The sequence below is a fragment of the Melanostigma gelatinosum genome, assembly GCF_949748355.1.
Source record: "Melanostigma gelatinosum genome assembly, chromosome: 4".
NCBI lineage: Eukaryota > Metazoa > Chordata > Actinopteri > Perciformes > Zoarcidae > Melanostigma > Melanostigma gelatinosum.
The window spans coordinates 27,314,030-27,336,870 of record NC_136637.1 but is presented as its reverse complement, the minus strand read 5'-3'; the positions used below and the strand labels follow the sequence as shown (position 1 = coordinate 27,336,870).

Here is a 22,841-nt window from a genome sequence, read left to right as displayed (position 1 = left end):
GCACGTCTTATATCGACGTGTGTTTGGTTACATGCCTGTTTTTTGTCTTGTTGGTGTTGGATATTCTTGGTGTATAAAATTCAATGAAACTTTAAATTATATTTAAAACAAAACACATGTGCAATTTATGAAATAAACCCCAAAATATTTGCAACAGGTCTGACTCCTTCAGCAGAGTTTAATAATCAGGTAAACTCTGTGTCACAGCTTTAAAGGTTCATTGATTCTCCTATTAACAGCTAATATCAGTGATCATCAGTTATGTGTTGAATTATGTTAATCCGGGTAAATATGTAAAAGCAGAAAACATTTATAGCCGCTTTTGCCATTTTGTACGATTGAACACACCCACGTTTAAAATCGGTAAAACGCTTTATTGTAGAAAAAGTTGGAGGCATCCAAACATTCCATGAATGTTTAAATGAAAATATATTTAAACATAACTAAACATAATATTTCTATGAAAAGACTCATTCGGTGTGATTTCTAATAAAACTAGAATCTGTTATGTTCCAAACAGCGGCAGTAACATGGTGTTATTTAAATACAAAATAAGAGCTACTCAGGCACTCTGATCTGAACCTTCACGTTAGAACCTTTCGTTAGATGTTAAAACTTTTAGTTAACTTTATAAAATCTCCCACGGCTGAACAAGGCCGTTCATGAAAATGGTACAAAATGATCCGAGAGAGTTTCTTGAAAGAGTGAAATAGTCTCCACGTCCTCGTCGGTTTAGTGGACTCCGGCTTTAAATCCTCGATTCAAACTCTACAGCTCCGTCGCAGGACCCCATTCGACGTCATCCTCCTCTTCCTCCTCCTCCTCCTCGGAGCTGTCGCTGCCTCGGATCTGTGTGCGTCTGAACTGGACCGCCTGGTGATGATGTGCTAGCCTGTCAAAGAGCAGGACAGAAGGAGGAAGTCGGTATTAGCACATTAGCCTCAGTGTGGCTTCACTGTGACGGCCAAAGACAAGAAAAAGAAGACTTACACGATGAACTGAGGGCCCTTCCTCTCAGCTGGTTCCTGTGGCTCTGCAGAGCGCACCTAGAGGAGAGCACACCAAGGGTTTAAACGCCAAGCATTTGGGTTTCTCGTGATTTATCCAATGATACGTTATACAAACAGCACTTTAATGGCTTTTCTGGGATTTTAGGTGCATTTACAACGTATCACATATCCTTAAGAGTGCTTCCAAAGCACTTACTGGTCTAGTAAGTAGAGACTCTACAGGTGGATTTGTAAATACAGATAACATGAAACTTCCCCAGTTGATTATTTACATGACAATTATAGTTTTATGAACAAACCCCTCTGTAGAAACCTTCAGAATATTTACATTTGACAGACTAAAACCAGCTAATATTTGGCTTTTTTTGCTTTAAAAAAAAAAAGACTTGAAAATTGGGTATTTTGTCAATTTACTGACGAATCAATTCATCAGCCAATTGTGGCCATCTACCTTAATACCAAGTGTACTGACACATAAACACAGTTATATTCCTTTAAGTAAGAGCAATACCTGTTGTAATTTCTGCTCGATAACAGACAGGCTGGCGTGTTGTGGGCTCTCGGGCTGCACCGCGGCGTACGAAGGCTCGGTCACCGAGTACCGGGAGTAGGGGTCGGGGGCTATAAAATCCGGGGGTCCGTCTGACGGAGTGTCGGGCGCGATCACATCGAGCGCACTGAAATCTGAGTCTGTGAAACTGCGATGCGAGAAGTCATCTCGGTCGTCCTCCTCAGCGGCGCTGTGAGACGGGCTGTAGCTCTCCTGCCGCGGTGCTCGGGGTTCAGGCACGTGCATCAGCGGTGGGATTTCTCTGCGCGAGTGCGCGTCGGATTCAGACTCGGAGTCGGAGGAGGGGCTGTGGTGCGCGGCGGCGGGCTCAGATGATCGGGCTAAAGCAGCTCCAGCGACCCTGGAGCCTCTGGGGAGCTCTTCGGCGTTCTGACCGGGGTACGCCTCCTCCAGCTCCTCGTTGTCGGTGTAGATCTCTCCGTCCGTGTCCTCCAGGTCACTGGCAGCACTGAGGTAGTCGGACTGGGTTTGGTCCAGAGCATCCAAGTCCTGTTCTCCTCCGCTCTCCAACTGGACAGAAAATGAATTCGGTCACTAGTTTGCCACCGGACAGACAGCAAGAGACGTTTAACAAACTGTAAAATAGTTGAGCAAGAAAGGCATTTTAAAATGTTTAAATGTAATAAACATCCAATTACATATATTGAGTAACTTTAATTTTTTACTTCTGTCACACAAGACCAGTTTCAGGTGGATTTTAAGTGAGTCAATTTAAGCATCTCATGATCCCTTTTGGGGCGATGACATTTCACAATCATTTAACCCTTTAAAACAAAGAGAAACAGGTTTAAATGTGAAATATTTAGGTGTGTGTGTGTGTGTGTGTGTGTGTGTGTGGGGATGTTACTGTGTGTCGAACCTTCACTTCAGACACCCAGACAGGTTTTGACTGTTGGTGGCGGATCTTATCCTTCAGACTCTCGTACCAAATGTTGGAGCTGGGCTGCAGGTCAATACGTGCTGGAGGGAGAGTCAGGAGAAAAACAAGTATAAACACAGTAAATTGGTACCAGATAACTAAACAAACAAAGAAGCTACTTCTGTACAGTCTATTGCACGTTCAACAGAATAACATCACAGGAAACGGACTCGTGTCGTTACCTGAGAAAAGGTGGCTGCAGTGTTTCCTCAGCTTCAGGGCCTGTGTGTAGAGGCGTCTGGAGCTCTTGTTGGAGTTGGGGCTGTACCTCTGCCTGATGGCCTTGACGTCCTTGCGGCTGTGCGGGTCCAGGAACAGCACCATTGGGTGGTACTGGATGTAGTTCAGCCTTTCCACTGCAGTGGGCGTGATGTCCAGAAGAGGGTGCTTGTCCTGGGAAAAGAGGAGCAAAAACAGGGCGTGAGGGGAAAAAATAACTAAATATCTACATTTAATAATTTGATTGTAAGGGACACATATGTAGATTTGATAACCTGCTTTAAGGGCACAAATACAGTCAAATAATACAAGCTTAAAATGACAGCAGTATAACGAGAACGTACCTAACCCGCGATAAACTTCATCACATTCCCACAAACATTCCAGATATTTGTGTTGAATGCCTGAATGAGAAAGGAACTTTTTTTCCATTGCTAACGTGAGAGCTTAAAGATACTGACACGATGTGGAAAACGTTGTTCAATGTTCATCACACATAATTAAAAGTAACATCCCATTAAGGGCAGAATATACCACAAAGACTTCGTATAACAATAACGCAAACACAAATGAGCCACTCTGCACTTCCTCAAGCCGGAAGAATAACTGATGATGTTGAAGAACCACCATCACTTGGAGTCATCATGTGTGAAATTGTCATAATTAGCATATCAATACTTTGTTTTCTGAGGTCACACCAAAATCTATATCGGGACATTCTTGAGTCCAAGTGGACGTTTGTGTCAAATTTGAAGAAATTCCCTCAAGTTGTTTGAGATACGACTGAAAAGAAAATTCACATACATACATATACACACACACATTTAGATAACATATAGGAGTATTCTGCCTTTAATTATTTAACATATATCATAATACCTATTTTATGAATTCAAAAAAATCAAAACATTCCTGTGCCTTGTTATACGTCCGTGAGCGTGACTGTGCATGGAGGGACACGTGCTGTGTATGTTTGTATACTGATGCGTTTCTTTTGGAATTACGATTGAAATCTCACTGAAAACAACGACATTTGTTTCTGCTGCTGGCGAACTGAAGACTCACCTTCTCCGCTATTCTCCTCACAGTGTCCAGTTTAATGACTGTGGAGCCGCCGTCTCCTCCTCCACTGCGAGGAACCATGTCTGCCACGCAAAGCAAGACGCAGGGAAACAATGTTTACCATGTGGACATCAGATCCGGAGAACTACAACAGCTAAAAGTCTCGTGAGAAAGATGGAAACCAACCTGCCACTTCATATTCATCAGGCATCTCTCTGGCCAGCTTCTCCATGGCAATGTCATTAAGAGGACCCAGAATGACAATGGGCCGTTTGAAATTAGCTGGAGACACAAACAAATCCGGGCTATTGAAACATGATGGACTCGTAAGGACATGATCACACATCATCATCTTTGTGTGTGTGTGTGTGAGGGTTTAATAAACACACCAACCTTCTCTGAGCAGGACTCTCTCGTAGGGCGGGAACTTGCCCTGAATGGTGAGGTGCAGCAGGTCGTCGCGACTCCGGCGGCCGTTCTTCTCGTTCTTTTTGTTCCCTCTGAGCCCCCGTAGCTTCCAGAACTCGGCTCTCGGCCCCGACACCTGCCGCTCTCCGCTGACCCGCTGCGACTGCTCTATGCTGGCCAACGTCTCCGCCCTGCAGGAGACAATGACAAGACGTTAAAAGAGCTGAATCACGGCTCCCGGTTGAGCTGGAAACCCCAAATCTCTTTTCCCCGACCTGGCCTGGTTGGGGATGGTGCCTTTGTCCATCTCGTGCAGGTCGTTCCCCATGCGGCTGGCCAGCCAGTTGCCCAACTTCCCGCGGTGCATCGTGTCCACCACCCTGAACACCTCTCCTCTGGTGAAGCTCAGGCCGATGGGGCCTTCGGCCTCGTGGTCAAAGTGGGTGCGAATGTAGAAGTTGTCGGCCAGGTTGGACTTGATGATCTTCTTATAAACTGAGGAGAGGAGGAGGAGGAGGATTAAGATTCATACAGTCACTGATCGACAGTGGCTTGATCATCATCTGAGGTTTAGTGATAAACTTACTGTCCATCTTGTTCTGAGTGGAGATTTCAACCTGCTCTCCTCTCTTGATGTTGATGAGGAAGTTGGCGGCTTCTTCTCGTGTGAAATGACCAAAATCGACTTTATTTACCTGAACAAAGGAGACAAGTTTAAGGATCTTTATCTGCGACATCCTTTCTTGTCAGTTTCCATTTTTCCCCTCTCTCGATATAAAAGTACATACTTATAATTGCATTTTTTTTTTAATAACAGCAAACAGAGTCAAAACACAAAACAATCAGTTCATAAAGTGAGTATTTTACAGGCCGAGTCTAACAAGTTGTAGCTACAAGAGGAACTTTCATTTTGTGTGTATTCCGGGGTCCCTGTGGACAACAGCGGTCGTGTTTCCGAGCATTCGAGTCTCTTTAGAAAATCGCTCATTTTTACTGCAGCAGGGTCCGACAGTCTGCTCAGTCCTGGTTCTGCAGCACAGAACAAAAGAAACTGTGCTCCCTCATGGTGACATGCTGACATGCCAAAATAGTGGCTTAGTGTAATCTTGAGCTTCAATAAATATTAGTCTCTTCATTCAGCTAATGAACGACTGCCAAGTGTTCAAACTGATCATTTTCTCACCTGCATGATCTGGTCCCCCTCTTTCATTCCCTCCTCGTACGCCGGGCTGTTTGGCTGAACTCCACCGACAAATATGCCGACATCGTTGCCCCCCACCAGCCTCAGGCCCACGCTGCCCTCCTTCGCAAACGACACCGTGTGAAGGTCTGAGCTGTACCTGAGCGCGAGGAGAACAATTAGAGATACGTTCATTTCTGTTGAGCTGAAGAGACGAGGATGCATATGAATAAAGGAGCATTACTCACCCTGGATTAGGTGCTGGGTAAGAGTCTGGAGGTAGGGAGTAGATCGGCTCCTCTGCAGGCTTTGCTAGAAGAGACACGGAAATGATGAGACTCCCTGCTGGTGCTCCTAATGTATATGTTCTTTGTTGTCCGTTCATTTTAGTATTTAGATTATAAAATGTAGGGGAAAAAAAGCACAATTCATCACAGCTCAAAGTGAAACCAGCTAGTTTTTACTTCATCAAGTACAAAAATACAATCAAAGCTGTATATTTTTGGAGTCATAGGGCAATCAATTGGTCTCCTTTTTGGAAAACTTAGGCGGTGACGGGAGACTTGGCCAATCACGGGTCATTTCAGAGAGAGGGCGATCCCATTGGCTGTTTAAATGCAGACGTACGTGCACGTCCCTTCGGTGAAAGCCTGATTCAGTGGCAGAATATCCATCTTCTCTCTAATATTTAAGCCTTCTCTATTAACGCAACGCTGCAGCGCCTGATATCGTAGCTCGCTAGAGCCTCAACTCACAGTATGTCACCTCAAAGGGCTTTAATTCTTAAAAAGTATGTTAATTCTTATATAAGGGCAACGGGATCACAATCAGGATGCTGATGTTTGAAATGAACGACTCGTAATTGTACAGGTTACTGTATGAAGGATGACGAAACGTGTGCTCGTCTGGTGGGAGGGGCTTAGGACGGAGAGGGAAGAGCTGCAGGACAACTTTATTTAAAAATAAACGCTCTAATCAGCACTCAAACTCAATCAGGTTGCCTCAGTGGTTCTATCTTGAGCCTTACAGTAGGTTGGAGGGTTGCTCTTCGCTGAAATGCCGGACTTCAGGGCGTCCTTTCCATTAGCAGCACGAGGAACTCTGCGAGGAGGAGAAAACATCACCTGTGTTACTGGTGTTCCAACACATTTCAATGGCATACGAGGAGTTTTAAATGACGCGGATCTGAGTTGGATGAAGTGCATGTTCAGCGCTCCGTCGTACCTGCGGCGGCTGACGTCCCGCTCAGAGCTCCCGGACCTCCTGAGATGTGACAGCTGGTCTGACTCGGAGGAATCTGCACAACAGAGACTGTGGTCAGGACCAACTTAGGACCTTTCTGCTCTAAAACATAAGACGACAACAACGAGGAGGAGAGGATGAGTGTGTGTGACACAGAGGAGCAAACTGACCATCGGGAGGAGGTCTGGTGGGTGACTGGACGCGGCGAGGAGGCTCCTGCTTCACGGCGACTGACGGGGATTTGATGTCGGGCAGGACTCTGATTGTAAGACAAATGCATGTAATTAACTACAAAACGTGATTCAATCATTCCGCTGTCATCTTGTGATATACAACAAAAAGAGACTCGTCTGTTAACTGTCAGAAGTGAGAACGTTAATTCAAATGTCTCATCAAAAGGTGGCGTCACGTGCACCAGTGTGTGTTTTACAATGCGACATCGCGAGTGTTTGGATTAAGCAGATAAACCGGTCGGACATCCTGTCGGTGTCATCACTCACATCTCCAGCTTCCCTCTGCAACAGATGCTACTGCAAATGTTTATTAGTGGCTGCATTATAAAGTTTAAAAGCTTTTAACAATCAAGTGCTCCAATGTATTCTGTAGCATAGTCTCGCATAGCCAGACCTCCACGGCATCAAAGGAAAGCTCTAAACGTCATCATTCTGCTACAGGGGGAAGAAATGCTTGTTCAGGCGTGTTTCTTTAAACCAATCACACGAGTCTTAGCCGGTGCTGAGGATGCAAAATAGAGACAGATCCGATCGTCTACATCCGGTGAGTGAGACGAGTATTTACACAACACTACAAGCTGCTACAGTGCGTTTCCTAAAAACAGGAATAAAGACCATTTAAACACTGAATTGCACTCGTCCTCTTACTGAACATTACTACTCAATTATTGGTTGATGCAATTGGCAGTCTGTTGCGCGTCTTTAAATGTAACATTTTGATGTTTACCTTTTGTTTTTAAGGCCGTTTGTGTGAACAAAAGCTGTAATTTGTTATCAAATCATGAGCACGAGGCCCGTTGTGTTTCTCAGCACTAGCGGCTCCACTATGGTGGCTGAACGCTGGTCACTTGTTATTTGTGACGGAAAGGTTTTGCCAACAGACACCCGTCATGTTGTAGCGAGTCCTCTTTTGACAACAGACGTCACAGGTGCGTCTCACCTGTATCGGTTAGCCGTGCTCGACTTCTTGGGCTCCGTCGATTCCCTGCGAGGCTCAGATTCGTAACTGGCCTCCGATTCTGAATCTGAAGGAGCTGCGAAGATCAATAAATGAAATGTGAAACTATTTGATGCATCATTTTGGGGCGGATATGCTCAATAAATGTAACTGTAAAAACACATTATTAAGAACATATGCTGTGTGATTTGTGCTACATTTAAGGCACAAATAAGGTATAAAACTCAAACAATAACACAGAGATGCTCCCTCCTCAACAGTGCTTACTGACGCGCACACACACACACACACACACACACACCTTTCCGTGGCGGGTTGCTGGCAGTGACGCTGGGGGCGCTCCATCGGGGCGTATCCACGTGAGGCTGCAGGGCAACATCTGGCAGGACTCTGGAAGAGAAGAGAGGGAGGCGGGAGTGAGGGAGGAGGAAGACAACAGATCTCAGTTACGTTTGGAGAGGGGGGGGGAGGGGCTGTGGCTAATTTGATGAGACTGAAATGTTGAATATTCACCTTAGTGTCTCTTGGGGGGAGAAGCTCTCTCTTTGACGGTTAACTGCTTTGTAACTGATCAAGATTAACCATTTAGTGGCAATTCGTAGTATTTCCTGATCTACTACTGAGAATTTATATTACATGCTGAGTAACACATGCAGATTTGTAATTGGGGAACTATTCTACAGATGTTTGATTGGAATATTGCTGTTTCAGCGATAAGAGTCCTCTGTTTAATCAGCATTTAGCCACATACAGGAGAGGGACATGTTCAGTGGAAGTCACTTTTATTTCATTGGTTAACAAAAGAAAACACAAAACACTTGGTACACACAAGAAACACAAGTCAAGCAAAAAACCCAAAAGGCTACAAGATGAGCAAATCAATCAAAATCAAGAGACAGAAAGAGTTTAATAAAATAAAATTAAAAAAAAGGTAAATACATGATTAGCTAATGTTTAAACAGGACAAGCGTGCACAGTCAACTCAGTGTCCCAGTCCGTGGGATGTTGGTGGGTTTCGGGGAGGGGGTGGGGGGGTGGGGGGGTGGGTTGGACCTTCATCTGTACCTGTATCTGCTGAGGGAGTCCTGATTGGACGTGGTGCTCTGCCTCTGAGGACGGGGCAGGCTCACTTCCGACTCCGAGTCAGAGTCTGACAACGAGACAAACATGAAATACGGCAGAATGAGACCGCAGTAATGTTGTCAAAGAGGCGTCAGACAAGTCCGGGATGTATTGTGTACCATTAAAAAGAGAGTTGGATGGTGTGTGTGTGTGTGTACTGACCGGAGGGCAGGACTCTCACAGGAGAGTTGACCCTCCTCAGTGTATCGCCACGAACATCGATGGGTGAAGCTCTCAGTCCTCCTCCGAAGGCCAGATCAGGAAGAACTCTGGTGGGGGGGGGGGGGGGGGGAACACATAAGTTCATAAGAATTGTGATTCCCCAGGTTCTCTAATTGAAGCTTTGAGTTGATTGGAACGATATGACAATTTCATGTCACAATTATTCTTGCCAAAAAAAAAAATTATATTATCCCAATAATCATTACAATATGCAAAAAACTCCTAAAAAAAAAGCATTTTATGCATTTTATGAAGAAACAAATATATAATTTTTTTGGTGAACAGATAATCTTAAATAAGGTAATCATGAATCATAAGATAGATAAAAACAAAACATCAACACTGTGAGTCTGTTCTTTGTTTACATGATAATTCCTCTTGTTAAAATCCGGCTCTATTTTTTCACTTCTATCATGACAGGGCTGGACAGCTTTTTCACGATTATCCCGGTAACTTATTGCGAGTGTTTTTTTTAATTTTTTTTAATCGCCATCCACCATAAAATCCGGTGTCGTCTCATCCCTGGAGGTGCATCGTCCTTACTTGTATCTGCTGTCTGGACGCGGGCTCCGTCTGCGCGGCACAGGGGAGGTGCTGCGGTCCGAGTCAGACTCCGACACCGGCTTGCGAGGCCGCGAGGCGGAGGAGGAGGCACGGGAGGTGGACCAGTTGGGGACTTGAGGAGAGGAGCGAGGGTTGGGGAGGATGGACATACCAGACAGAGATCTGGAGGAAGGGAATAAAACATTTATTAACACCTCACTTCTTTTGTTTACATGCATTTGAGCAATCTGGATATTGTTGTTGGTTAAACATGAATAGATGTTTTGTTATGGTGATAAAATAATACCTCTGGTAGAAAGAAGCGTACGATTCTAATATAAATATGATTTTATTGGATGTTTGGGACCTTATTAAATCTCACAAGATGATATATTTTAACTGAAAGTTAAACACAGCATAGCATACATGTGATGTGCCCAAACATGCAGTTTGATGAACATTTTGTGAATGAAACTGAACGGACTTGTATTTGCTGGAGGGATCCCTCAGGTCCGGACTGTCCCTCCTGGCAGGAGGAGGAGAGGCACTGCGGTCCGACACTGACTCAGAGGGAGCTGAAGAACCAACAACAAACAGCAACAATCGTTATTGTCTTGTTGTTGCACAAACCGTCTACTTTCATCCGTTGGTTGTAGTTCTCGGGGGGGGACTGACCTCTGCGATGGGCGTGGGATTTTACGGGCGGACGAGTCAAGGTGGAGCGCACCGGTGACGAATCCCGAGACTTGGATGGAGGCGGTTCAGCTCTCGTTCTGGATTAAAAAGAAACAATCATAATTCTTCAGAAATTATTCAGTGCTTTGATCCTTAAAAGAATACTTCACCCACAAAATGACCATTTTTTTTATTTACATCAATTAGTCATCGCGATTATTTGTGGTGTTGGGGGGGGGGGGGGGGGGGGCTGTGGTGTGTACCTGCGTGTCCGTTTCTCTCTGTTGGGCTGGCGGGACGTTCTGCGAGTCGGCGTGTCTTCGTCCAGGTCTGAAATGTCTGATGAGCAACATCAAAATAATTAGTGAGACCAGAAATTCTGCAAAGACGAACTCCTTCACCAACGAGTTCCCTCAGAGCTGCTTTCACTCTCGCATTCAACGCCCTCCCTCTCCGTCTCCCTCCCTCACCCTCCAGTTCAGAACTGCTGCCTCGGCGGCGTTCGTTGTCGCTGTTGGGGGCGCTGTCCTCTATCTCTGGGATGCTGACCAGGAACTTGCGGTCGTCCCTGAGGACCGTCATGGTCAGTTTGCCCCGGCTCTTCTCCACCAGGTGCTTGGTCTCCAGCAGGGACAGATTCTCCGTCGTCATGCCGTTGATCTGGTCGGAGGAGACAAATCATTTAAGGGAAAAAAACATGACTTTCACAAATCTGTTTCGCAAGAGTTGTTGTGCATCGACATCGTGGTTTTAAGGTGAATCATCCAAATCTTAATTCCCACCTTGAGGATGAGGTCTCCCTCCTGTAGCGTCCCTTCCTTCGAGGCCAGGCCTGTTTCCGTCATGTGCTTGATGAAGATCTGACTGCCCAGCTTCAGGCCATACTCTGCAGAAAGACGACGAGAACAAGAGTTCCGCTCAGACATCAGCACTCTCCCCGGTGCGAGTACGTCAGGACAAGCAAACTACGGCTCCCGAAGTCTTACCATCTGTGATTCTCTTCTTGAGCAGAGTAGTCCTGATGGGCTTCTCCACCACGTCCTGCCGCGGCAGCCTCTTGTACGCCGTCGACATCAGCGGCAGCGCGTCGCCGTGCCCGTTGCGTTGCGGCGAGACGCTGCGGGCGCGGTACCGGCTGCCCTCTCGGTTGTCGCTGGCGTCAGAGTAGCGTCGCATTCGTCTGGGAGGGTCCGGGTCCAGCAGGTTGGAATGGGAGACGGCCCGAGTCGGCCTGGTGGTCGCCGGGATCTGGATCTTGCGAGGCCGCTTCACCGTCTGGAGGGAGAGAAGACCAGAGAGTCAGAGACACCAGGTTACAACTCGTCATTTCCGGTGTTTCTTTTGGTCGGCACTTCCTCCGTACTCACTACGTTTGCGGTCTTGCCACATGACTTGAGGTTCTGGATGGTGTAGGTAGAGTAAACGTTCTCCATAGACACGCCATTGACCATGACGATCTGGTCCTTGTAGCTGCAGAGCACAAGCACAAGCAGACGCACACGTGAGTCTGGTTCTTATCGGGACAATAGAGTGTTTTTTGATGTAAACGTTTTTTTAAATGTTCCCGCAGTCACTTCAGAAGCCACGGCGCTCAACTTACAACAGTCGTCCAATGGCCGGTCCATTTGGCAGCACATCTGACACCACCACAGCTATATCCCCGTCGTCTGGGTGAGGCTTGTCCTTGCCTCCTGAAATGGCAAAGCCGAACCCTACTTTGGGATCCTGCCATTACGAGAGAGAAGAAAAACAAAAAGCGGCTTTTAAGTGGGGCAGAAAGTGAAAGCGAGCACGCGACAGAGTAACACAAACGTACGCAGGAAAGTGAGTGGGCAGAGTATGAGCGTGTGCAGAGAGACGGAGGGAGGAAGAGCACATTCCAGCGGCGCTCAGTCTCGGGCAGGACAGTGGAGCGGCAGCTGGTGCTGTGCGGGGTGCAGCAGGGCGTGTCGCTCTGAATTCCTGCCGCAGTCTCTGCCGTGACACCGAGAGGTCTGAAGCTCGGTCCGGCTCAACCCCCGCGAGCCCTTTTAGTGATACTGAAAGGTGATCTCTACATCCAGCATCGACTTTCACTGGTGTGCTCGTGCAGCTCGGCGCAGACCGAGCACACAAGATAAGTGCTCTGCACTTTAAGTCTACTTTAGTTCTTTTTGTGAAATTTCATGTTTTACATGTGGAGAAGGAAAAATACATCAATGTCTTCATGATAACACCTTCAGGTCTGAAACGGACACCATTTAAAGCACGTTCTGTGTTGCTGATTGAAACAAGACAACCACTTACTTTGTTGAGTGTTATTGTGTGTTGCTCCCATATTATTAGCTCCTCCATACCGGGTTTCTGGAAAGAAACAAAAGGAAAAAAAAAACCCACAACAATGATGAAATCAAAAGTCAGCAAAAGGAAAACTTATCTTTGACAATATCACAAATGAATGAATCCTTGATACATAATGCAGGTCCTTACAGGGAGGACTGTGGAGCCAAACAGGAAAAGTGCGTGTTCCACTCAACCTGATCTCGGCATGCTCTCACCTGCCTCAATCCTGCCTGACCGGTATGGAGGCGGGGCTACCTTTGTGTGTGTGTGTGTGTGTGTGTGTGTGTGCTCGTAAGTCCCTGCGATGGTGATAACATAGAACAACCGGGGCTTGTTCACGATGTGTAAACACAGCAGAAAGTTCAGTCAGGAAGAGTATACTCTTGCGTGCCTAAACCTGTATAGTTTATTTCTCATACATCTGCCGATCACTCATTCATGCTCATTATTTCCTTGCTGCTGTTGTTCGGGGCCGTTGATCATGATGTCAGCTGTCGAGATCAGCTGGTCTCTTCCATCCAATAGCACAACGACACAATGACATCGTTGGCCTATCATCTTGCTGCTGTCCCTTTTAAATATGACCGTCTCACCTTCAGTACGTTAATGCTGCTGTTACGCAACCCTCCACCTCTGCAGCTTCATCATTCTATCAGCCTCATCATCATCACCACCAGTGTCTTTAGACTTCATCATCACATATCATTTGTTCACAAGGAACAATTATCTTTCCTTCGTCTGACTCGTCTCTCCCGATTGAACCAGTAGTTATTTTCATTGTCGATTAATCGATATAGTTTGGCCTGTAAAATGAGTGAAAAAATGACTGGCATAATTTACTGAAGCCAAATATGACTCGTCTTGTCCCACCAACAGACTAAAACCGAAATATATTCAGCTTCCTTTTCATACATGACAAAGATATCCGGCCATGTGAGAAGTTTGAGCCAGCAAATAAAGAAAAAATATATATTATTTGATTTTGAAAATATTTGCCCATTCATTTTCTGTTGATTGACTAATCTCATAATCGAATAATCAAGGCAGCTCTGAAGACGTATGTGCTCTTACAGTGACAGACACATTGAGCCTGTTCTACACATCACATTTCTACGTTTGTCTCTCTGTAAACAGTCACATTCAGGGATCACTGGAGGCTGAACTACAGAGCAGACAGTCCTCAGCTCTACACTCAAATATAAACCAGCAGGTTGTTGCTGAGAAGACACTTGCATCATCTTAGTTATTGGATCCGTATCTCGAGGAGCAATAAGGAAACTGGACGAGGCCGGTATAGATAATTACGTTATCGACTTATCACACCATATATGGACATGACCGCAATCATCTCTGAGCCCTGTCATTGTAAGACATTGCACAACTTTGTTAACAGAGAGTCCATTTTATTTCATGTTTTGATTGTGTGGTTTTATTTTATTCATGTTTCATTTATTTAGGAAAGTTAAATATTGTTTTCACATTCCAATTCCAACCTTTAGGAACCAAAAGTTACTTATAAATGACTCTTTTTTTAAAGGGTGTAGTTGCGTGATTATGCTTTTATAAGTGGCATAAAATATAAAAGTAGTTATGACGACAGGCCTGAACTGGACTTTGTGTTTAATCTCAGACTTTTTAACATATCTGGGACTTTCATACTTCACATGCGAGCCGGTAACTCTACCTGAGAGTTACCAGAGTCACACAAGTTAAGGTGCACGTTATGAAAGTTTCCTGGGAGAAGATGTCACAGCTGCAGCACGCTGTTACATAAAGACTCCTCTTTACTCCGTCATCTGTCATCTATATAACAGAGCGCTGGCCAGTCGTGGACTAAAATAAATATATATACATATATATATACACACACACACACACACATATATATATATATATAAATAATATGAGAGCGCGGGAGACGCCTGCTGAGTTACAGTGAGAACGGGTAAAGCCAGCTGCTCTAGTCAGTCTACTGTTGTTGTCAAGCAATAACAACAGTTTGGCGTTTGTTTGAAACACTGGAGTAGAATATGAAGTCACACAACCAGTGCAAGGCAGTGACACGCCTGAGGCATAGAAGACATTTACAACTCATTGAAACAAACTCCTAAAGGGGCCGAAATGTCAAAATATGATCCCCAGAAGAATCTCAAGCTGTCTGGTGGAGGGAACCACCAGCAGAGGTGAACAGTGTGTGAAGAGTGTGTGACCTGTGAACAGTGGGACGTTTGTTTGACCAAGTTAATCATAAACCTGAGGGCGGAGGAAAATACACAGCAAGTGACCTGATGGCCGAAATAAAAAGCTGGCTGTGGATTGTCTTCATGTACACGGACAGTGACACCCGGAGGGTTTAATGTTTGATCTTGTAGTTGCACTGCAGGTCGTAAAAGACAGCAAAGCAAGAGACAGAGCTACAACCGAGTGTGGACGAGGGCTGCACAATTCAATGAAGTCAAAGCAAATCAAAAATCGCAATATGACCGACTGCGATTTTCTGATAAAATATTTGTCAAAAGTCAGAATGTGTGTCGAAATACCATTTTAACTAGATATTGTGCTGCTGCAGCGATGTCCTGTCCTCCACATCAGAGTCTACAGAAGTAAGGAAACATCTTTGTTTGGTAACATCACACCATCATCATTTTTATATGTTTTTCAATTGAAATGAGAATAATGATGCAAAAATGATCATTCCCTCTAATAACAGTCATAAATGATGCACGGCCATCAGTGTAGATAATCACAACTAGATATGTTCTCAAAAGCATCAACGAGAAAAACAAATGTGTCAATTTAAAATCACAAACGAGTGGAAGACAAAATCAGTCAAGCAGCAGCTTGTTCGTACAGTCGATGAAACCAGAATTTGCAGATTTAATAACTGAGTCAAAATTTTGAGTGAACATGTCAGCAGAACAACAAAGAAAACTTATGAGGTCATCTTTGACTCAATCCTGTTGCTTTAATTATATTGCAAATGTGCAAATAGCGGTCATGCGATCAGTCCTCGGACGAGGGAATTGTCCAAATATCGGTTGAGATTTCCAAAAACAAAATCAAGCGTTTGAACAAAGGACAGCGATGTCTGTCTGCATCCGTCACAAACTAAGTCCTCACACTGTAAATAACTGATCTTTATCAAATTGAGCCAAAACTGTCCGCAAGATCTTGAGAGATGAAGGTGAAGAATATTTGAAGATGAAGACCGTTAATGCTGTGTTCTTCCTTCTCCACTTACCACTTGGTCTTTGAACCGTACTTCCATTTCCCACTGGGATCTCTCTGCTGAACAAAACACCTGTGGCCTCCCAGTGCTCAGTGAACCGGCTCTTTATATTCCTTATGGAAATGCCGAAAACAAAACAATCGCAGCCCTCCGCCCTCCCTCCCTCTCCAAGTTATCCAACACGGCGGCTGCTGTCCAGAGGAAACCTGACCTCCTGCTGCTGAAGTTATTTGTAATCCGACCGGCCGTGGTGCTTCTCTCTCAGCAGACGAAGGAGGAAAGAAACGTCGAGGAGAGACCTCACCTGGAGCGCTCCTCCCCCACCCAACCTTTGCCCACTCTCACAGCCACAGTGCCCTGTGGTGAGCATGAAGGCGGCGCTGCACCGCCTCCCTAAGAAAGCCCCACGCAGAAAGATCACAACGGAGGTTTGCTGCTTTCAAGTCGGAAAAGACAAAAAGACTTCTTTATTCTTCTGCCGCTGCTCATTCAAACCATCACCTGAACTTAGACAACGCAAAGCTCATCATGTCTGATGCAAAACCTTATAAATACCTTTCCTCCTATTTCAACAGCTGCAAACTATTTCTATTTAACTCATTATATTTGTTTTCTTTTCATCGACTGCGATACTATTGTTATTGTTTTGAGTATCAGCAGAAGCAAACTTAAAATGTAACTTTAGTTATTTTTCTATTTCTACCTTTTGTGTTCAGTTCAACAAAATAATGTTTGAAATAATTTCCTTTCATTTTATTAAAATTCAACAAGCGTTTTGTCTTATTTTAGCAGTTTATTGAATCCAGCATAAAGGCACAACTGTACACTTTAACATCTGTTTATTTATCGCAAATAATATCGTTATCGCGATATTGAACTACATTTTCCTCATATCGATCATCCCTACAGTACATAAACGCATATTTTATCTTTTTTAAGTTGAATCTTCTGGTTAATATTAAAACACAGTACAGCTTGTTGCCGTCGTCCACTTACAGGCACCACCAGCAGTGGTGGCCGAGGCTCCGGGGGCAGAGAGCCAAAGTGCTTCAGCAATTTCATTCTCTGCGTCAGATTCATGACGTCGTGGAGTTTCTTCTTCTGCTGCTAAACAAAGCTGAAAAAAAGACATTCCTCTGCTTCCAGCACACAAGTCAAGCGTCCAGTGACGCGAGTCCTCAGTTATTCCCCTCTGTGGCGGCTTCATGAAGTCAAACAGGTCCACTTGCAGTCCTTCCCACACGGCACCAGCAGCAGGTCGCTGTTGGCTGAGTTTCAGTCTGCTTGGTGCCATGGTTACGTCGGGGGAATGAGAGCAGCGGGCCGTTAATAATTGACGCGGTGTTTGCTGCACTCTGGCTCTGCTTGCCCCGAGTAACGGTTCCTGGGTTCCGCCACAGAGGGAACGCTGTGTTTTTAGGATCAGTAAGTGACAACACGCAGCTCTGATGTCATCTCTCCTTCATGGTTTAACTTCTGCAGCACACGCCCTGAAGCATATGGGTGTGCTGCAATCTTTATTCTCTCCCAGTCTGACTCGGACTATCAGGGTCCTGCCTAGTGAAGAGTCACAGTGACTCGTGCCAGACTTGTTTACCAGGAGGAGCAGTCACGTATACCTGAAGGAATTCAGGGGGAACAAATCCTGAAGTAGAGAATGTGCAACATCATGTGAAGTATATAAGATTCTGTGACAGTTTGGAAACAGGTGGTAGAACAAGAACTTGGGCTCAGTCGGGTGGAACAGCTGGCCTCTGGTCAGTCAGAGCTTCAGTGTTGAAATATGAATCGATCAGAAGAAAACAGAGAACGGCAAGCAACCTCCACTGTTCCTTTAGCAACCGCTACTGTTCCTAAAGCAACCTCCACTGTTCCTTTAGCAACCGCTACTGTTCCTAAAGCAACCTCCACTGTTCCTAAAGCAACCTCCACTGTTCCTAAAGCAACCGCCACTGTTCCTAAAGCAACCGCCACTGTTCCTAAAGCAACCGCCACTGCTCCTACAGCAACCGCTACTGCTCCTACAGCAACCTCCACTGTTCCTAAAGCAACCGCCACTGTTCCTAAAGCAACCGCCACTGTTCCTAAAGCAACCGCCACTGTTCCTAAAGCAACTGCCACTGTTCCTTTAGCAACTGCCACTGTTCCTTTAGCAACCTCCACTGTTCCTAAAGCAACCGCTACTGTTCCTAAAGCAACCGCTGCTGTTCCTAAAGCAACCGCTGCTGTTCCTAAAGCAACCGCTACTGTTCCTAAAGCAACCCCTACTGTTCCTAAAGCAACCCCTACTGTTCCTAAAGCAACCTCCACTGTTCCTTTAGCAACCTCCACTGTTCCTAAAGCAACCTCCACTGTTCCTAAAGCAACCTCCACTGTTCCTAAAGCAACCTCCACTGTTCCTAAAGCAACCTCCACTGTTCCTAAAGCAACCGCTACTGTTCCTAAAGCAACCGCTACTGTTCCTAAAGCAACCGCTACTGTTCCTAAAGCAACCGCTACTGTTCCTAAAGCAACCTCCACTGTTCCTAAAGCAACCTCCACTGTTCCTTTAGCAACCTCCACTGTTCCTTTAGCAACCTCCACTGTTCCTTTAGCAACCTCCACTGTTCCTTTAGCAACCTCCACTGTTCCTAAAGCAACCTCCACTGTTCCTAAAGCAACCTCCACTGTTCCTAAAGCAACCTCCACTGTTCCTAAAGCAACCGCTACTGTTCCTAAAGCAACCGCTACTGTTCCTAAAGCAACCGCTACTGTTCCTAAAGCAACCCCTACTGTTCCTAAAGCAACCCCTACTGTTCCTAAAGCAACCCCTACTGTTCCTAAAGCAACCGCTACTGTTCCTAAAGCAACCGCTACTGTTCCTAAAGCAACCCCTACTGTTCCTAAAGCAACCTCCACTGTTCCTAAAGCAACCTCCACTGTTCCTTTAGCAACCTCCACTGTTCCTAAAGCAACCTCCACTGTTCCTAAAGCAACCTCCACTGTTCATTTAGCAACCTCCACTGTTCCTAAAGCAACCTCCACTGTTCCTAAAGCAACCTCCACTGTTCCTAAAGCAACCTCCACTGTTCCTAAAGCAACCTCCACTGTTCCTAAAGCAACCTCCACTGTTCCTAAAGCAACCGCTACTGTTCCTAAAGCAACCGCTACTGTTCCTAAAGCAACCTCCACTGTTCCTAAAGCAACCTCCACTGTTCCTAAAGCAACCTCCACTGTTCCTTTAGCAACCTCCACTGTTCCTTTAGCAACCTCCACTGTTCCTAAAGCAACCTCCACTGTTCATTTAGCAACCGCCACTGTTCCTAAAGCAACCTCCACTGTTCCTAAAGCAACCTCCACTGTTCCTAAAGCAACCTCCACTGTTCCTAAAGCAACCGCTACTGTTCCTAAAGCAACCTCTACTGTTCCTAAAGCAACCCCTACTGTTCCTAAAGCAACCTCTACTGTTCCTAAAGCAACCACTCAGCGAAAGGTGCGCCCCCTCCAGCAGGTAATCACTCACTCCTGAGTCAAGTCTCTCCAGCAGTAGTAGTAGTTCTGTGTCGCCTTCATTCCAAGCTAGGGACACGCCTTTTATTATTTAAAGTTTATTTAAAAAGGAGTGAACGTTTCGGTCTCTCGAGACACATCAGAAGAATCTGAAAGTGAGGGCTCAATGCAGATATAACAGCTGTGCTGGATGTGTGTCAAGATCAACTAGAGCTGCATCGATTAATCGCAGCAGCCCCTCAACTATCAGAACAAACAACAATCCCATTTTCTCCTCGTTAATGGCAGTGGGCCAACCTGTTGTTACCAACATACAAACTTCCAACTCTGACCTCCAGAGTACCTTGTTCCACATATGAAAACAGGAAGTCTACTTCCACGCTGCCACATAACTGGAATTAATCGCCCCGTGCATCAAGCGAAAACAAGCCTCTCTAATAAATATTCATGACCGAGTCGGACACGAAGTCGGCTTCAACAAGCAGCAGTTAGTGGTTCATGTACAGCGATTTGAAAGGCAAATACTCCGGAGCGCATAGAGTGGCTGTAGTGACACAGGCCCACAGTGGAGCTACTCATTGGCATGTACGGTCAACAGTGTTTAAGCACCGCAAACACACACTTCACAGCTACCTGGACTCGCATACAGATGCCGTCACTACAGAAGAAACTCAAAAGGTGCATTTTGATGCCTCATTGTTTAGAATCAATAGAAGAAACGTAACTGTTAAGAGCATTGTGTGTAACGTAACGCTACCCGTTGTTCATAATCTCAAGCATACGACCTCAGTGTGTTAGTTGGTGAATGTTTGTTTAATAAGAACAGAAATGAACTGATCTGACATGTGTTTAGCACCGAGTTCGAACCTCCATTTGGTGTCAATGAGAACGACTACTTTACAGCAATATTACATTTTTTACATGGCAACAATTTCTCAATTGATAATATAAAAAGGCCGACACCACAAGAGAACATTGTACCCACAACACCAGCAAAAACACACAGCTCTCTTCAGGGAGCGAAAGATTTAACTAGAGACAAAACCAGCGCCGGAAGTTTTGAAACACCGCTTAATTAAACTTTCCACAACAAGCAAGACATCGGTCCAAATGCGTTTGATCATCAACCTTAATCACACAGAGCATCAGTAACACACACTGATTGGAGTCAAGGGAGCGGAAGATGAAACTATTTGGGAATGTGGAAAAGTCGAAACTACTGTGAAACTCTGAGGCAGGTAGAAACTTGCATGTGTGGCAGAACCAGAAAGGTGAGGACGAGGAAAGCGGGGCTTACAGCTGACAGTCACCAACACACGCGTGCGCACACCATCACAGATACACGCACCAACACACGCGCGCGCACACCATCACAGATACACGCACAAACACACACCACATCACAGATACACACACTCCCAGATACACACCAACCCACCATCACAGACACACACCAACCCACACCATCACAGGTAAACACACACCACATGACAGATATCAAGCCTTTAGCACTGTAAATATCATTTTAAAAACTGTATTATTTATTCAGCTTTACCTTTAACTGCCATTCTTCCTTTGTTTTATTAATATATTTTACACATTCTGTTTCTATTGGCATAACTTTTGTTATTCATTTGATGACACGGTTTTCTACCATGCAGCATTTATTATTGTCTTATTTATTCTCTCGTTTCTTCACGTTATTGTAAATAACGTTGAGCTACACCCCCTGTATGAAAGGTGCTTTATAAATAAAGTTGTGTTACCATTTAAGTTAGTTCAGTAACATGTTTTACTTTCTCTTCGACTTCCACTTCCTCACAAGGAAACATTTGACAGCAGTGACGCTCACTTACCTGTAAAGCTGTAAACTTCCGCTTTGTAGATTCAATTGTTTGTCCGTCCACGTTTTTAGAAATAAAACCCGAAACTCTCGAAGTCTTCTTTGACGTTTCACTCGCTCGCGTTGACTGGTGTCAGTTGTTTGGAGACTTCCTCCTAAATCTCCCTGAAGACAGGTAAGGAGTGGCGTCCACGGGGCTCAACGTGCAGGTGAGTTTCGAGACGTCATCACGCAAAGTGTCGCGTCAAAGACCGGAAGTTGGTCCTCCGCTTAAATAAATCCTCCACCCGGTTTTGGTTGAGATAAGAGACGCTATTGTTCTCTCTCTCTCACTTCTTCATTTAGGAAAACATGGTAGTTTTACACAATGTGCTCACAAAACTGTCCATAGCAGGCAGCATTTAAAGTGTATGATTATTACTACTTATGTTATTATATCTGTATATTGTGTATATTTTACACATACCTAGTTCTAGTGCCTTCTTGATGTTGTTTTTATCGTGGTGCCATACTGATGCAGTTCTTGATACAAATTTGGTTTAGAGTCCGTGTTTTCTTGTAAATGTGTAATTTCCCCCAAAACAAATTGACTGGAATAAAAAAATATATACTTTTATCCTGAAATGAAATAGTTTGCCCGCTTTTCCTTCTTAAATAATGTTGAACATCCACCCAAAATATTTTGGTATTCATACAGGGATGAAAACGCATTTTGGATGATTGTCAAAATGTAGATCTTAATTTTGGTTTGTTTTGCTTTGAAAACAAAACAATGGCCAGCTACAACTTTACAAATGATTTTGTAACACTGCTACACTTTATTTGATCTTTTTTGCACAGATTTCTAGACGATGGGCACAGAGAGTAACTACATTTACTCAAGTAATTATTTGGGTACTTGTACTAAAGTTAAGTATTTTAATTTGTGCTTCTTTACACGTCTAGTCCTCTACAATTCAGAGAGTGTATTTGATAATTCCTCCACGACTATGTGGCATTAATAAAATGATGTCCAGGTGTAATGTGAAGCTGCAGAACATCACTGGCAGAAACTAGTTATGTCCATATTTAGTGTTAATGTGAAAGTTATCCTGTCTCTTTATAATTTCATCTCTTTATTTACTATGTACCTTGTTTAAATACATGAGACGTAATGTTAGACATGCTGCCGTAACCTCCAGCAGTGAGATCAAAGGCCGTTCCCTAAACGGGGGCCGATCAACAAAACACTCGGTTTCAGCAATCTTCAAGTTTTTATTTGTTTACAAAGTTAAGATTGCAATTTCATATAGTCCTTCCTTTAATGAGTAGAAAACCTTTTTAAAGAATTCGTCGAAAGGCACAAATTTTACAATATATACATTTGGATCTAAATTATAAATATATAGAAAACAAAAGCACAACCCAGAATAAAAGTGCTGAACACAGTTTCTTTTTTTTTCTTTTTTTTTTACAGAAAAAATAGGCTTTGTTTAAAAATACATACAATCAGTAGCATGTTTTTTGTTTCATTATTTTTTTGTTAGCAATAAATTATTTTTGAGAGTGATAACATGTAATATGGTGAAGAAACAAGGAAGATGGTTACAGTATA

At 44.5% G+C, this 22,841-nt stretch overlaps 1 protein-coding gene across 4 annotated transcripts; it reads right to left on the bottom strand.

Moving 5' to 3' along the window:
- Window positions 1–359: 359 nt before the first annotated feature.
- tjp3 (tight junction protein 3) lies at window positions 360–21,394 on the bottom strand. Of its 4 annotated transcripts, none has more exons than XM_079267047.1 (30): window positions 21,261–21,394; window positions 12,651–12,707; window positions 11,965–12,089; window positions 11,732–11,834; window positions 11,351–11,639; window positions 11,147–11,250; window positions 10,835–11,024; window positions 10,628–10,703; window positions 10,365–10,462; window positions 10,174–10,264; window positions 9,690–9,872; window positions 9,087–9,193; window positions 8,868–8,952; window positions 8,104–8,192; window positions 7,785–7,878; window positions 6,782–6,870; window positions 6,594–6,666; window positions 6,397–6,470; window positions 5,618–5,681; window positions 5,373–5,529; window positions 4,776–4,884; window positions 4,465–4,684; window positions 4,175–4,380; window positions 3,968–4,063; window positions 3,785–3,864; window positions 2,683–2,893; window positions 2,441–2,541; window positions 1,522–2,091; window positions 991–1,046; window positions 360–892 (listed from the first exon to the last, which is right to left on the bottom strand). In XM_079267047.1, the coding sequence occupies exons 2-30, from the start codon at window positions 12,696–12,698 to the stop codon at window positions 769–771; spliced, it is 3,912 nt and encodes a 1,303-aa protein (XP_079123173.1). In that variant the 5' UTR covers window positions 12,699–12,707; window positions 21,261–21,394; the 3' UTR covers window positions 360–768. The 4 variants fall into 4 exon arrangements, with proteins under 4 accessions (XP_079123173.1, XP_079123171.1, XP_079123172.1 ...); XM_079267045.1 differs by lacking the exon at window positions 21,261–21,394 and adding an exon at window positions 16,912–17,054; XM_079267046.1 differs by lacking the exon at window positions 21,261–21,394 and adding an exon at window positions 16,912–17,054 and having other exon boundaries at window positions 5,373–5,523.
- Between the last annotated feature and the right edge of the window lie 1,447 nt (window positions 21,395–22,841).

What these genes read in the sequence shown, in the direction of transcription:
- tjp3 (XM_079267045.1), bottom strand. Translation starts at nt 16,995, where the DNA reads ATGAATCTGACGCAGAGAATGAAATTGCTGAAGCACTTTGGCTCTCTG. An exon ending in CACTCAGAACAAGATGGACA is followed by an intron (nt 4,685 to 4,775) that starts GTAAGTTTATCA and finishes TCCTCTCCTCAG; the next exon opens with TTTATAAGAAGATCATCAAG. An exon ending in TCTGGGTGTCTGAAGTGAAG is followed by an intron (nt 2,092 to 2,440) that starts GTTCGACACACA and finishes TTTTCTGTCCAG; the next exon opens with TTGGAGAGCGGAGGAGAACA.